Source organism: Passer domesticus, chromosome Z, assembly GCF_036417665.1.
Source record: "Passer domesticus isolate bPasDom1 chromosome Z, bPasDom1.hap1, whole genome shotgun sequence".
Lineage (NCBI taxonomy): Eukaryota > Metazoa > Chordata > Aves > Passeriformes > Passeridae > Passer > Passer domesticus.
Genome location: NC_087512.1, coordinates 1,008,275 through 1,024,602, shown reverse-complemented (window position 1 = coordinate 1,024,602; position 16,328 = coordinate 1,008,275). Strand labels below are relative to the sequence as shown.

Sequence of the window (16,328 nt, the reverse complement as noted above, 5' to 3'; positions counted from 1 at the left end):
TGTTATACAAACAAGCCACAGGAAGTTTTGAGGAAAACCCCTTCCCAGATGCAGAAGGCAGAGGAGCAATGTGACTTTGGGGAGGACTCTTCACTGAAAATGGTTTTTATGGAAGAAAAATGCGTACAAACAGCAACAAATATTTGTACAGTAATTAAACCATCCACGTCCCAGAAGCCTCAACATTTGTGTCCCACTCTAGAGGATGCCCCCACCTTTGTTCAGCCTGTATGGGTCTCCTTCCCCCACAAACCCATTTACTTCAGGGTTTTTCTGCAAACCAGGCAGTTTTCTTTTATGTTTTTTTCTGCATAGGCAATGTTCTCATCAATTTCCAATAAAGACAGGCAGGTTGCCTGGCCTCAGCACTTAGAAATTACAGCCAGAACTGAACACAGGCAGGAAAATTACAGCAATAAAACTCTGGGGTCATATGGAAGAATAGTGTGCACCATGAATTTTTTTTTCTTGGATGGTTTTAAGTGCCCCCCTGGTATTGCAGCTACATTTCACAGAGGCAGGGGAGATGGGTGAGGAAAGGAGTAAACTTTAGGCAGGTTTACCAGGAGTAAATCTGCAGAAAACCAGCCAGATTTCCCCGTCAGCCACACACCTGCTGGTTTTTCTTACTGCTCACCTGCAGCACCACTGGCCTGGACACTGCAGCTCACCCCTATGGGCAGCAGGGTGTCAGACCACAGGTCAGGCTGTGTCTCACCCCGGATCAGCCACCCTCTCTCTGTCTGTCAAATAATCTGATACAAGGCACCGTGATGGGAAACCTCCCTAAAGGCTGAAGCAAGCCTAAGGTGAAGCACAGGACAACACCAAAGCTGCACTGCTGGCTCCTGCCTTGAAAAGAAAGTCACACGACCCTAAAGAGCTTCATGGACCTTGGAAAAGCCCAAATCAACTGAAGGTACTTCATGGCTCCAAAGTCTGTTTGGAAAATGGGATTTAGGCACTCAAGCATTTATTTTCAGCATCTGGCTTCAGTGAAAGGAAAACAAAGCTGCTTTTCCCCTTTCTTTAGTATTTATAAGAAGAATTCTTTTCTTTCAGAGAGGGATTTCCCTATAATGAGACTCATTATTGCCCTATCACAGATCATTTGGGTTGGAGAAGCCCTCCCAGCCCATCGAGTCCAACTTGCGCTTGATGCCCCCCTTGTCACCAGCCCAGAGCACTCAGTGCCATGTCCAGGCTTTCCCTGGACACTCCCAGGGATGGCAACTCCAACACCTCCCTGGGTAGCCCCTTCCAATGCCTAACCACCCTTTCCATGAAGAAATTCCTGCTAATGTCCAGCCTAAACCTCCCGTGGCACAGCTTAAGACCATGTCCTTTTGTCCCATTGCTGTTGCCTGGGGAAGAGGCTGGTATGTGATTGATAGCAACAGAAAACTAACAAAAATTAAAATGAATTTAAATTCATATCTCATAATTAATAAATTAAATATCTCAGATTAATCCCTCCTTCTCTATTCCATGTTTGTACAACAAAAGAAGGAGATTAGGGGGCACCATGCAGTGACAAAGGAGGAAGGAGATGATGAAACACTAACAGTGCCAGCTGCACTGCTTGGGCTCTCCACACTGCAGAGCCCCATCAAAGCCCAGCTCCTGGAGATGTGCTGGAGATACTCACGCTCAGCTTTAAGACCACCAAATGCAGGTGAAATTAGGGTGATCTACCTCCTAGGTGGAGGCTGTTGGTGCACCTCTGCATGTCAGTCCAGCTCCAGGACGCTGTTACGCTGCCAGTCAGACCTGTCTCTCAAACCCCTGGGGGCTCTCACTGCCCTTGTGACTTAGGGCGAGACAGAGTGATCAGGACAGAGGAGAGGGAGCAGTTTTACCTCCATGATGGGGCTGGAGGCCAGGACCTTGGCCTCGATGTTGGTCTCGCTGGCGGAGCCCCCGACGGTGGCGAAGAAGCGCATGGCGTATTTGGCAGAGACCGTCTTGCCCGCACCCGACTCCCCGCTCACGATGATGGACTGGTTCTTTTCGTCCCTGGGGGGAGCCACAGCAGCAGAGTCAATAAAAGATAAGCTTCTCTGTTAATCCATTTCCTTGCCAGCTGCTTGCACCCTCTTCCTGTCGCTGGTCCCTCGCCCTGTGGCCAGCTATGTTACAGAGACTGAATTTCTTCTGGACTAGGAAAGTAATAGTCAGTAATACGCAGCTGAGAACACATGAAGGACACTGGACATCTCCAGAACATCGCCAGAGGCCTGCAGAGACAGTGGGAACTGAGCCCCTGCACGAAGCACTGCTGCCTCCTTCATCCTGAGACTCTGGGAATCCCATTTCTTAGACAACACCCAACCTCTGCTGCTGGACACCTGTCTGGAGAACTATTAGCAGGCACTGGCTGAGTGTCAGCACCTAATACTGTATTTTTAATTTTCCCTCCCAGCTCCTTCACTCAAGTATTTGCTCATTAAAACACAGCCAACTCGTGAAAATTGCTTTTAAAACACAGTTACTCAGAAAGATTCCTCTACACTCAAAATGCATTAAAAACACTGAAGTTGTAAAATCAAGCATCCTAAAGTTGGGACATAGAAGAAGTCACCTGATTCCCTGTGCAATTATATGAGTATCAGTATTTTCACACAAGTCCCAGCATCTGGTTAAAACTTTGACAACCACAATACAAAGCATGTCTGGCATCAGACTCACACCAAAGACTCATCCCTAAATCCTGTGACACTGTGAGGCTGAAGTGCAGAGGTACTTTACCAGATAGCTCCAGGGACCTAGACTTTGCACGGAGAAGCTGGGGGTGAACCATCTCATGCAGCTCTTGAGCCTTGCACAGAGCACAGGCTCTTCCAAATGCCCTTTTCCACTTGCAAAATTAATCATTCACACAAAAGCCATTGCAGAAGTCACCATGAAATAGCCAGTCCTTCCCAGCATCGCACCCACCAGATACGTCCCAATAATTAATCTGTTTAACATGCTTGAGCTGCAAGGCAAAGAAAGGGCCAAGGCAGTGAGAGGAGCTCATTTTCAGACCCACATCCCTCCAAGGGAAGGTCTTCTGGCTCCAGGGCCAAGCACCTCTGCTGCAGTGGGATTTTCTCCCCAGGGCATCATCAGCACACAGCAAACCCAGCAATTCAGCTGCAGACTTTGGGAAGGGCAGAGTTTTCACTGCAGGATTTGCTATAAGCTCCCAAAATGCCTGAGCTCTTGGGTAAGCTGTAAGGACATAATTGAGTGTGTTTTTAAGTAAGATCAACTTAAGCTTCCCAGACTCTGCCCTGGCTTCCATGAATCACAGCTGAAAGCGGGCACAGAAAATCCCATACACAAGTACAACAATAAATTTATATCTTGCAGTAGTCTTGACATCAGGAAACACCATCAAAACACATTTCAATTTAAGATACTCAGTTCAAGTTTATACCAGTTGAGGACAGAGGCTAAATGATTGCCCTACCCCACTTTTGTACTTCCAACAGACACACCACACCATTACTTCCCTCCACTGTCAGGCACAAACATCTTAATTCCTTCTAGACTCAAGGTAATTGGTTTGAGAAAAAAGCCTCAGCCAAGTCACATGTAACATTTTGGTGTAGCCATGACTTTGAGACTCCTTCAGCAGCAGCAGACTGACAAGATAATTCCCAGCTCTCTCAATTTTTCATACACCAATTCTCAAAGTGCATCTTAATCCATCCCCTAGCCAGCTGGCTTTCCTGGGTACCAATGGGAAGGCAAGAGGAGCCCAGGAGCCAGGCAGCAGTGCAGGAACACGGGCTGTGAGTGGGGCACACCCTCAGCAATTAGAAATTACAGTGAGCCAGGAGCCAGCATCCCTGAGCCACGCTCCCGGTGACTCACCCTGGGTGGGGACAGCCTGCTCTTGCTAAGTCACGGCGTGGTGACCTCAGCAGGCCTTGGCAAAGCCCCCGAGGCTCTCCCACAGCCAGCTGGCAGGATCCAGGCACGGGGCTGCCAACGTGCCACTCTCACACCTTTGGACTCCCACAGGTGTGCAGCAAGCCTCTCCGGGCAGCACCTGCCAGCAGGAGTGGGCAGCCAGCAGAGGAAAAGCACTGCCAGCTCCACAGCCCCAGAAGGGAGCTGGGTGAACCCACAGCAGCAGCTGCTGGGACAGCTGGTGGCTGTCCTGGTTTACCTCTGACTGAGCTCTGATTGATGCTTTGATCACCTTCAGGGAGCTGGGAAGTCAGTCTCTCCTTCCAGGGAACAAGTGAAAGGAGGAAGGCTTAGATTGGATATCTGGAAGAATTTCTTCATTGAAGGGGCTGCCAAGCCCCAGCACAGGCTGCTGGGAAGTGATGGAGTCCCCCTGCCTGGAAGTGCTCAAACCAAGTGTGGATGTGGCACTTGAGGACATGCTGGTGGTGCTGGCTGACAGCTGGACCTGATCTCAGAGGCCTTTTCCAGCCTTAGTGGACCCATGGTTTCTGTGACTCGTGGACTGTGCTGATCTCCATCAGTGAAATCCCACACTGGCCACCAGCAGGACCCAACAGACAGAATTCCTGTCAGCTGCCAAGAAAGGGGCAGACAGAGGCTTTGGCATGGGCTGCAAGGGTGGTGAACAGACTGTCCTTGCTCAGAGGTGAGGGAGAAGCAGAAGGGAGAGGTGACAACCAAAATCCCTGCAAAAGGAGCTTTGCAAATGCAAAGCTGCCATGGCTTAGTGCTACACTTGCCTCAAAATTACTTTGGAATTATTGTTTCCCACCCTTCTCTGCATGACAGGCATGGCCCAAGTGGCACATTTCAGATAACATTTTCCTGCCAATCTTCAGCTAAATGAGGCCAAAATCTCAAAAGATGCATTACCTGGCATCCAGACAGCACTGCTGCAAGGTAGTATTTGGTAGCCCATTTTTTTTCTCTTTAAGATTCACAATTATGAGTTCTTGTCACCAATTTTGACCTCACTCATAATACCTCTATTACCAGCTACTGGGGTGGGCCAGGCTGGGAAGGCAGAGACCCACCCACCTGAGACCCCAGCTAAGGACCAACAGTTCCCCTGGGCTCCAGATCCCATCACAAAAATGCCTTTAAGTGGCATTCTGAGTGCTTCATGCCACCCTCTGGCTTGCCTCCTTTTAAACAGACATTTGCCAAAACACACTGAGCCTAGTGACAAAACTATGGCCAACACAATTTACTGCTACTGCAGCCAGGTTCCATTTTTGCAGAGTTTCCCAAGAATTTGCCCTAATGGCTGATGTGCTGCAATATGAAATGGGCCAGGTGAGCTCTCCATGGCACAAAAATCTTATGGATTATATCAATAACATAAAATGAAAAGAAAGCTGCTCTTAGCAGGCCACTCAACCTCCTGCATTTGCAGTAATGTGTCTCCTCTGGGGTTTTTTGGTGGATAGTTCATGTTCAGACATTTATTTTCCAACTTCAGGAATAAAAGCTTTCAGGAATAAAGGCTGCAGAGTCTTTCCAGTGTACAAGTTAAGCAACTGCTGGTGCCAGCAGGGGTTAGATTGATGAACCCTGCGGAGCAGACGGCAGCACACAGGATGCTCAGGCAGCAGAAATGGTTAAAGCCAGGCAGGAGGTGTTTGTGTTCAGTGTGGAATAAAAGACACTGAAATGTTTGGCCACCGTGCAGGCACAGTGTGCAACACGGCTGCTTAAAATACATTCAATTTTGGCAGGGCCAGCGCAGGAGAAAATTATTATTGAAAAGAACTTGGATAAAATGAAGTGTATGTGGGTGAATACTGCCTCTGCTGCAACATGGCAGTGCTGCCCCATCTCCTCCTGGGGCTGGGTGGGCTCCTGAGCACCTCAGGGCTGCCACCACAACTTTTTATGCTGCCACAAAGTGCATCAGAGCCCCTCAACCCATGGCTCACAGCTCACATGATGCTCAGGCTGGAAAACAAACACCACGATCTGGGCTACAGCTCCCACCCATCAGAGAGGCAAACAAAACTCCAAGGGAGCAGAAGTCCAGCCAGAACAAGATCCAGAATTCTTTCTTCAATGCAAGAGGGAGCAGCAGCTCCAGAGGTGTTTTGGAGGTGGGTTACACATCTTTCTGCAGGTGTTTGCCAGCTTAAGATGAGTGCCCCTCAAGACCACACAAAATAAGAGATGGGTGATGTCTCCAGCCAGCAGAACTTAGAGGGTGCTTTTACAACACATGAAAAACAGCATGGAATCATAGAAATCCTAGGGTTGGGAAGGACATTTATAGGCCATCTAGTAAAGACCATGAATGGGGACACCTTCCACTCCCCCAGGCTGCTCCAAACCCCATCCAGCTCATCCTTGGACAGTTCCAAATATGAGGCAGCCACAGCTGCTCTGGGCAACCTGCAGAAATTCCTTCTTTATATCTACTCTAAAAGTCTAACAGACACCATTTTTGAAAGGCAACATCTAAAGGTGCTGCCCAAGGCAAACAAAAGTCAGTTGGCTGTGAAGAGAAAGGGCCTTTGCTGATCAGCACAGGCTGCTAATTACCAGCCTTTACATCCAGGGAACATATTTCCCTGCCTGTCAAAGCAGTCAGTCCTTCACCTGCAGCAACACAGAGAGCACTGCTGCCCTGAGAGGAGCCCCCAGACAGCCTGGGAAAGGTGTGGAGAAGCATCCACACCCCAAGCTGCCCAGCTGGACACAGAGCAATCTGTATCAGAGCAGTCAGAGGTGTGGCACTGCTCAGTGCTTCCGTGTGCAGCCCTCACCACTTTAGCTAATTAATCCAGGGCAGAACATCCCTGGAAAATCCTCACTCCAGAAAAGCGCATGGTCGAGCTACTGCAATAAAAAAGGGTTTGAATCCAGGGATGGTTCCCACCACTGCTCTGCCAGAGACAGAGGAGACAGGGAACACCTCAGTGCAGATATGTAGACCCTCAGCCTTCAGCAACACTGCTTAAAAACAGTATTTGAAGACAAATATAGCCAAAATGTTCTTCAGACATATATATCACCAGTCAGAATTTCTCCAAAGTCAGCTTTCTTTAAAGCAGTAATCCAAACCCATGAGGAGGGACCGGGAACATCTAGGATTTGTTTTCATAGTCATCCCTTCTGAAAAACACCACTGGCACAAGCAGCTTAACTGCACAACTTTATCCTGGACTCTGCATCAGGAGCAAAACCAGTTGCACTAAAAACACAGCTTTTTCCAAGAGGGAAAAGGATCTGGAATAAATGAAGGCAGAGCCAGACCCTGTGAATAATTGTCAGGGGTCATTCCAGCTTTAATCCCAGATCTGACACTAATTCTCTGCGTCGTGGAACGAGTCAATAAGTCTCTCCACCATGGAAATCATATTTAACCTACTTCTTTCAGGTTGTTTGGAGGATTAGTGTTCATAAAGCAATCTGAAGATTAAAAATCCTTTAAGTACTGTGGTTTGAATTGAGCCTGACCACAATGAGAACGCCCACAAAAGCCCCAATGAATTTCTCCATTGACAGTGCTGCAAGGCTGAGAATGAGCATAGCTACTGCACTGTGTTGTTAGAAATATACAAAATGCAGTAACTTAACTACCACTGGGTTGCATCCCTCAAGTGCTAATGACAGTGATGCAAAACTGAGACAGCACAACTCTGCTTTCAAATGAGCAAACAGAAGTTGCACTCTGGAGGTGAAAATCAGAGTGTTGCAGCATCATAACATAGAGAAAAACCTTCTCTGAAATGGTCTCTGAAGCCAGGAGTTGTTCCCATTTCTGTGGGATAACTGGAATTTGGAGCAGCATGACTATTGAGAGCGGCAGCAGATTATTTTTCTTGTTGGGTCTAATTTGAGTTTTTAGAATCCCTGTCATTTTTACTTAAGGTAAACAGAAAACCACAATTTAGGGGCAGTTACCCTTTTCCCTCAGAGAAACCCAAGAAGATGTTTTTCATCCAGGTGAAAAAGAATGCTTAAGGACTTGTCTTCTGTTTGCATTTTCAAATATCAGCTGCAAATGCATGTTTTATGGTGCAGCTGCTGAAGCCAGCAGCACTACAAGGACAGGTTTTCAGGAGCTACACATTCATTTGGGTCATTTCTTACTCTGTATCTTTCATAAATGGCATGGATTACTCTACACAATGGTTTTTTGGTCCTTTTTTTATATACAGAAAAGTATATTTAACATAGATAATTTTCTTTTTGTAGGGATAACTTTTGATACAGTGGCACATACCCATGGGGGAAAATAGCATTGTTTTCACCAACAACCTACACCCATATCAGAGCTTCAAAATACATTCAAAATTCATTCAAAATACAAAAGAAAGAGTTGGATCCCAAAGAGGTGGACTTGATTTGAACTTGATTATCCTGATGGGTCCCTTCCAGCTCAGCATGTTCTATGATTCTGAGATGCACTGGGGGTGATGCTGTCCCTGGGATCCACCCTGCGCAGCTTTGGAGCCCATCTGCTCACACCCCGCTGGCTATCAGCAAGGAGACAGACAGAAAACGTGGCCTCCAATGTCTCAGCTGCTGGGAAGAAGCCTAAAAGCAGCAGTTTGGTCTGGAATGGGCAAGGGTGAGCAGGCACATGGAGAGCAGGCAAGGTGCAGCACTGATCTTCTCCTGCGCTCCGCCAGCTCGGCAGGGCAGGGCTGTTTCCTCCCTTTAACACCCATCCATCCCACATTCCCAACGCCAGGACCAAACCCCACGGAGCAGACCACGGCATCTCTGCAGAGGTCAGAGTGCTTTCATTAATTGTTCCAGCACTCCAGGCATTTTCCCCACAGGAGAATTGGGACTCCCAAAGGCCCCAGCCTGTTAATGCCCCAAACACTTCACACAGCCGGCTGAAAACACCCCTCCAACAGCACAGAAAACCCTCACAGCTCTGAGTTTCTGTGAAATGCTGAGCTGTGCCCAGTCTGGATGACCTTCTGACAGGACTGATGCCTTGCACACCCCATGAGGGAGGAACACAAGCTCCGCGGCCTCATGGAAATGAGGTCAGCAATTCCTTTGTGTGCCGTTCCCAAGGAGAGAAAAACACGCACCCGGCCAGCTTCCCCAGCTCTCTGGCACCCTGATGTTCTATTCTGTGCCGGGATCACACCACAGAGCATCCCTGGCTCCAGCCCAGGCCACCTGCAAGCTGCTGGAGCGCTGCAGAGGCAGGAGGCTTGGGGCTGCGTCCTCCCAAAAAGCACCACAGAGGAAGGAACCTGGGATGCTGTGCCAGCAGATCAGCTTCAGAATACCAGAAGGAAAAGTCAGTTGTTCCTCCACCCCATGCCAGTCCCAGAAAGAAGGTCCTTTTGACTGACCACCATCCTAAGCAACTGCTGCTTGGAAAACTCCCACACTGCCATCTGACTAATTAATCAATTAAAACCCAGAAAGGGGTTTTCAGAAACCACGCTCTGGGTTCCCCATCCCAAGACCTCCAGAAGTTCACTGAGGGTGTGGGGTGGCCAGCAGTGATTGGGAGGTGGGCAAGGCCAATCACAATTTTTTGGGCTCTGATGTAATTATGCTGCTCATAAGTGCTGTTTTGAATGTTTAATTATACTTGGTGCTACAGCTGTCTCCCCTCAGAGCTCCAGCAGTTTTCCTGCATCACAGCAGTAGTTACATGTTTGATGTAGGCTATTATCCCTCCTTTCAGTGATACTTCACACACACGCACACACACACACTCATTAGTTTCAGGCCTTTCTCTGCCTTAAGCTTTCCCATGCCAGTTCTGTCCCATTTATGAGTATTTATGCTTTTTCTATAAGGAATGTTTCATTTATTATTAAATCTGCTAGCACGGTCTTTATTCTAAATTGCCAAAAAAGGGAAAAAAAATACATTTTAAAAAAGTTCATTAGTTGGCTTCTCAGAGCACCTCTGTCCTCTCCCACAGCAAGTAAGACCAGAGGGTTTCTCCTCCAGTTCTTGGGAAACATTTTCTGGAGTGTCTCCCAATTTATTTTTTTTCTACATATCACCTCAAGAGAAGAAAAGCAATCCCTGAGGTGTTACACCAGCACCAGTACCTTCATGGGATAGCTCTTGCAAAACCTCCTCCCCTCATCCCCATCCCACTTTTAACTCTAAGCAGAAGAGAAGCCCCTCAGTTTTGCAGCTTCCTAAATTCAAGGCTCTTGAGTTATTTTTCTTCGGGTCCCCTTTTTAGACCATAGCTTTATTTTTGGGATGATCCCTGCTGCACAGCCCTGGTGAGGTGCAGCACAGCTCAGCCCCACAGCTCCCTGCAAGCCCCTACCCAGCCTCATTCCCCTGGAGAAAAAAACCTTCCCCGCCTTTAATATAACACAGGATTCAGCCTTATTTACCGTGCCAGTCTGATTCCCCTCACATCTCTGTCGGGGGTTAATCTCTCTTTTAACTCCTATCTGCTCTGTCTTTGTACGGCTTTAAATCCTCCTGTAAAAGCTTGAAATCTGAAGTGCTATGAAAGGGCATCCCCCACCGTGCCCATACCCCTCCCTGAGTCTATTTGCCTGTGTGCAGGGCTGTAGCTGCAATTTCTGCTCTTTTCCAGCTCCAGCCTTGCCCTCCAGAGCAGAAAAGAGAGCCGTGGTCACCTCGGGCAGCCCCAGTGGCACCTGCCTCTCTGCAGGACACAGACATTTCCCCTGTGGCTGCAGGGAGCAGGGATTTTGACGGTGCAGTGCAAAGCCTGGGAGCACTAACTTCCAATAAAAATGGAAAGCCACAGCTACGAAGAGTTACCTGCCTGCAGTCCAAGTGTTTGAGCACTTGGTGACAGAAGCAGCATGTGGGCCTTGGGGCTGAAGTGAGGAGACACCCTTTTTCCATACAATTTACAATTCAGGAATTATACAGCAGATGCTGAGCCCGGTTGGAGCTGCAGACACCAGGCAGGGGTTATCTGGTACCCACTGCAGTTCAGACAAGATATGCAGAAGTTGGATTCATCCATCAAATCACTCCTGCATTTCTTATTTTATTTCTTCTGCAAGGACTATTGACAACACTGTGAGCAGATCCTCAAGCAGGGAAGCAGGAAACTCCAGTCCAACCAACAGGTCAGCAGGACAATTGCCTTCCCACTGACATTGCAGGGGCCAGGTAAGGCCTGCAGAACCCTTCTGTACTCCTGGCAGAACATCACACTGTTCTGCAATTCGGATTTAGCAGTTTCATGTGAAACAGACCCAAGATATTTTTGCCTGGCCTCATGGAACAGCTTTGCAGGGATGCACCTGAGAAAGCATCAGCCAGAGAGAGGCACCAGAAAATAAAGCCCACGGCACTTGACCCAGTCCTTGCACTTCTCAGGAGGCTTTCACAAGCCCTTTACTACCCCAGATTTCTGCCAGTGAGAGCTGGACACTGGACTCCCTTTTGTGTCCATCACCTGGCATGGGCTGCTGCCGTGTCACACCATCCAGGGGCCCACACAAGGGAGACAAAGTTCTAGCCACAGCAAGACCCAGAACTGCCACATGGAAAAAACACAGAGGGGGCTGACCATACCTTCAGTATTTGATTTATGATTTGGGCAAAGATCACCTCTGCCTGCTGCCTGCTCCCTGCTTTTGAGACATGTTTGGCAGCCTTGGGAGGGCCCATTCCTCTGCTCCGCTGCCCACAGCACATGCCTCTCTCACCTAGTGCTGTTCAATTCTGTATGCTATTAAGTATACTGCCTGGGGTTTATTTAAATAAATAAATATATAGATAAATAAATAGATAAATAAATGAATACCTGTCACTCTTGCTCCGAGAATGGCACAGGAACGGGCGAGAAGCAGGATTGTAGAAGAGCAAAGAAGGCTTTGTTCCAAAGAACCGCGCGGTTTATATAGAGTGACACGATACATTCTGTTTGATTGGCTAGCTAACAAAAACACCTTCCTCACACACCGTCCTTGAGAAGAACAGAAAGACAAAGCAGAAAAACACCACCTGCAGATTGTTTATACTAACAAGTTATCACATCCTTACAACTCCCTGAAAGTTCTCACAAGCCGCTGTGAGAAACACTTGGTGTTTCTCTCTGTCCCATAGCATCCATAAATACCCACCAAAAAAACACCACAAAACCAACACAAACAAAAAAAACACCAAGAAATAGAACCTCACCAAACCCAAAAGCATTAGGAAACCTTACTTGGACTAGCAACTCCTAGCTTGTGCCCAGAACAACCCCAGTTGGTACAAGAGGGAGAGACAAGGGCCAAAGACACAGAAGTCACACAAATATATCCACTGTGGTGATTTTCCTAATAGACTCAGCCCAGCATCACGTGAAAACATGATGAGCACACTGACAAGTAAAGCTGGCAAGAATTAAAATGGAGCTGCAGACAAAACAGGGAATATCTAACTAAAAATAGAGCTAAAGCCCCCAAAGGCTGGGAGGGGCGAGCTGGTGTTGCACTGTCACCATCCAAACTTCCTCCATGAAGCCGGCAACAACTAGTGGGTCACATTCAAGGGTCAGAGCATGAATCATGGACTCTCTAAGGTTCAAAAAGCCCTCCCAAGACCATGGAGTCCCAGCTGTGCCCCATCCCCACCTTGTCACCAGTCCAGAGCACTCCGTGCCACATCCAGTCCTTCCTTGGACACCTCCAGGGATGAGGATTCCAACACCTCCCTGGGCAGCCCCTTCTAATTCCTGAGCACCCTTTCTATGGGGAAATTCCTGCTGGTGTCCAACGTGAGCCTGCCCTAGCCCAGCCTGAGGCCGTTCCCTCTCCTCCTGTCCCTGTTCCCTGGAGCACAGCCCGACCCCCCCGGCTGTCCCCTCCTGGCAGGAGCTGTGCAGAGCCACAAGGTCCCCCCTGAGCCTCCTTTGCTCCAGGCTCAGCCCCTTCCCAGCTCCCTCATCCTCTCCTAGGCCTCCAGCCCTTCCCCATCTCCATTCCCTGCTCTGGACACGCTCCAGCCCCTCATGTCCTTCTTGCCATGAGGGGTCAGAGCTGTCCCCAGCTTGACCTCAGCAGTGCTGGCACAGAGCAGTGTGAAACATGTGCTGCTCAGGTCAGGCTGACTGCAGCAGAAATACAGGTTTTCAAGAGGGAATTTTTGCCAGACTCCAGGCTCCTGCCCAGAGGGATGACACACAGGGAAATGAGAGCCAGGATGTGGGCACACAAGGCATCTTTTGTTCCTCTGCGAGAAAAGCCAGAATCAGCCAGGCCATCAGTGGCTGTGCTGTCCCTCTGTGTGACCATGGCACAGCTTTCAGGCTGCTCCCAGGAGGTAAAACACTTTCTGTGGCCCCCCAGCCCCACCGCACCTCTCCAGGAGAGGACCCTGACCAGAGCAGGTGCCTGCACTGCCCTGCAGGCAATCCACATCCCAAGGTGCTCACTCCTTCCAACCCAGGGCCACTAACAATCACTAAATGATCCATCCCAACACCACTAACCACCACCACAACTAACAATCACTAAATTATCCATCCCTCCACCTTCCCAAACCCATTAGCCACCAGCACCACTAAGAATCATTAAATGATCCATCCCTCCACCTTCCCAACACCACTAACCATCACCACCACTAAGAATCATTAAATGATCCATCTCTCCACCATCCCAACACCACTAACCATCACCACCACTAAGAATCATTAAATCATCCATCCCTCCACCTTCCCAAACCCACTAAACACCAGCACCACTAACAACCACTAAATGATCCATCCTTCCACCTTCCCAACACCACTAACTATCACTATCACTAACAATATCTAACTGATCCCTCCTTCCACCATCCCAACATTTGATTCTCCTGCCTCCAGCAGCAGCACTTGGAGCAAACTTGGCTCCATGCTGCTCATTTTGTTTAAAACAGCACTGTTCTAGTGAACTGAGTGTGTTTAGTCCCACACTGGGTATCTGGGGAGTTTCTAAAGAGCTGGTCACTGTTAAAATTAGAGGATGTCACATATGAATTTTAATCACTTGCCTTGTTTGTTGTTGTTGTTGTTGTTGTTGTTTTAAGCTGTTTCACATGCAAGTGCTGCAAAAACATCGTTTTTGAGAAAAGCTCATACTTAAAGGGGAGTTTTAATATACACTGAATACACTGTAGGTGTTCAGGTCCTTTATGAAAAGTTCTACTCAAAAAAGGGGTCAGGTGTTTTTTCACAACCTCTGCAGCCCCGTTGTACAGCCCACCAATGGCTTTTTTTTTTTTGCTTTTTTTTTCCTTTTTTCCCCTTTTCCTTTTTTTTTTCGTTTTTTCCTTTTAAATTGGTATTTTCTGATGACAGGACAAAAGCAAACACAGAATGCCACACAGTCACCTGTGAGGGTGCTTCCTGTCCCATCACTTGGGCGCTGAGGATGAGGCAGTGGGAAAGCACAGGAACAAGTCACTAATACTAGTACCCACTGACTACCTTACACTCTGCCCTGGCACCTTGTCTCTGCATGGAAAGCTCAGAAATAAAATCTAATTACCTCCAATTTTTCTCATTTAACACAGAGTCTTAAGTTTTGTGCCCTTTTCCCCTGCCATCCACTCAATCCCATTCAATCACTTTCACTGTGCTTTCCTTGTGCACACTGGGCCACTAATGGTCATAAAATATTCAAAAACCTCCAGGACTGGCCAGACTGTTTTCCTGCAAGTTTGACCTTCTGAGGCGGCAGCCTTGAGCTTTATTCCTGATCTATAAGGATGCACCAGACATAATCCAATTGTTTAAAAGCTGAACTGCAAAACAAGTGATATCTTTGCACCAGTTTAGGTTTAACAAGCCACATCCCACCTCACTCCAAAGCAGTAAATCTGACAGCAAACACCAGGCATCCCACAGAATCAGCATTTCAGCTGAAAAAGGGCAAAAAGGAGTCCTTTTCAATGCCCTTTATCCATCTCCCAGGAGCTATGCCATCCACACCCCTTGCCCCAGCAGCTCCTCCACTCTCCTTGGAGCACCGTGGAGGATCAAGCTGCAGAGAGCACAACACCCACCCAGGAGCACTCAGACTAAAAACTCAGTGTGCCACATTTTCAGGCACATTTCAAATAACCAGGTAAATTCCTATAATCCGTGTCCCAATCTCCTCTCAACCCTGTCTGAAACCCTCTTTTGTACCCAAGCCTGCAATTACCATAATAACAGCCCAAAACAGAAGGCACCAGGGGAGCACTGAGCAGTGAGCACCTTGCCTGAGAGCTCTGAAGGTGGTTATTTTCCCGTCCCCTTGAAAACAGAGCAGTCTGAACCACCCAGAGACAGCAGTTATCCTTTATGAGTTGCTGTCAAAAGCAGTTTTATTCTGATAAGGAGGGAAGCAGAGACAAGCATTGCTGGCTAGAGCTGTTAGCCCACTGCCTGCAAGATTCCTGAGGATGTGGGAGAAACTAGCAAACTTCATCACCTGAAGTTTGTCTCTACACAAACTTCAGCAGAAAAGCGAGTTGCTGCTTTGTGTTTTAGACACTTGCCCTGGAAAACCCACAGGTCCTGTCCACATGGGTCAGCAAAACCCTGGTATCTTCTAAAAAGAGCCCTGCAGCTTGCTGCTCAGTCTGGAATCACACAAGGACAAAATCCTAAGCCTTCCTCTCTCTGCAGGCAGCTCCCCAAATCCCTGAACTCTTCTCAAAGTGGCTTTGCCCAGAGCACAGCACTTCCAGGCTGGGCTCAGCTTGGGTGCAGTCCATCCGATCTCTGGCCGTGGCAGTGCTCCTCCAGATGCATTTCTGCATTGAAATCCAGCTCATTTTTATTAGAAATGCATCCTAACTCACCACCAAAACTCAGACACAGCAGAAAGAAAGATCCTTGGAAAATGGTTCAGTGCTTACTCTTGCTATTAAAAGCCAAGGCTGTACAAAAATCTCAGCTAATTCACAAGCAAACAAAAACACGCCGTGTGAGTCCTGACAGCTATAATAAAATGATCCCTGGTACAACAATTTTTAGTTTCCTCCCCAATTCTCTTTTGGATTATGACTTATTTCTTAGGAACAAAATGCTACATTTGTCCTCAGCAACACAAGAAGCAAGAAATAAATAAAGTAAAACTCTCACCATATCCATCTGGTGAAGGGAGGGATTTGAGGGACCCATAAATATCTCCAAGTATCTGCCAGTTACCACCTAACTCATAATCACAATATCTCCATAAAGCAACAACTAACATTACCTTCTGGATTTAGTTTGATTATCTCACCGAATTATCTGAAATGTGGTTTCCTCTAAGCTATTAAACATGACATTTGCAGAGCGGTTTGAATTTCTTCCAGGAAACTCATCCAAGAAGCAACAAGAGAGGGATCCCCCTGAGTTCCAAGCAGGGATCCCCATCAGCCTGGGTACAGTACTGGGATCAAGTCATTAGGCAGAATTAATTACAAAATACCTGACCTCCAGC

The 16,328-nt window shown here is 47.8% G+C and overlaps 1 protein-coding gene across 5 annotated transcripts in view; it reads right to left on the bottom strand.

Moving 5' to 3' along the window:
- MYO5B (myosin VB) overlaps positions 1 to 16,328 on the bottom strand; it is a 149,627-nt gene that overhangs the window by 96,635 nt on the left and 36,664 nt on the right. For 4 of the 5 annotated variants that reach the window (XM_064402904.1, XM_064402906.1, XM_064402905.1 and 1 more), the window contains exon 5: positions 1,860 to 2,016. In XM_064402904.1, coding sequence (XP_064258974.1) covers positions 1,860 to 2,016 — 157 coding nt within the window. Of the gene's footprint in view, positions 1 to 1,859; positions 2,017 to 11,695; positions 11,831 to 16,328 lie in introns of those variants that run through there. The other variant, XM_064402908.1, reaches the window with a different exon arrangement.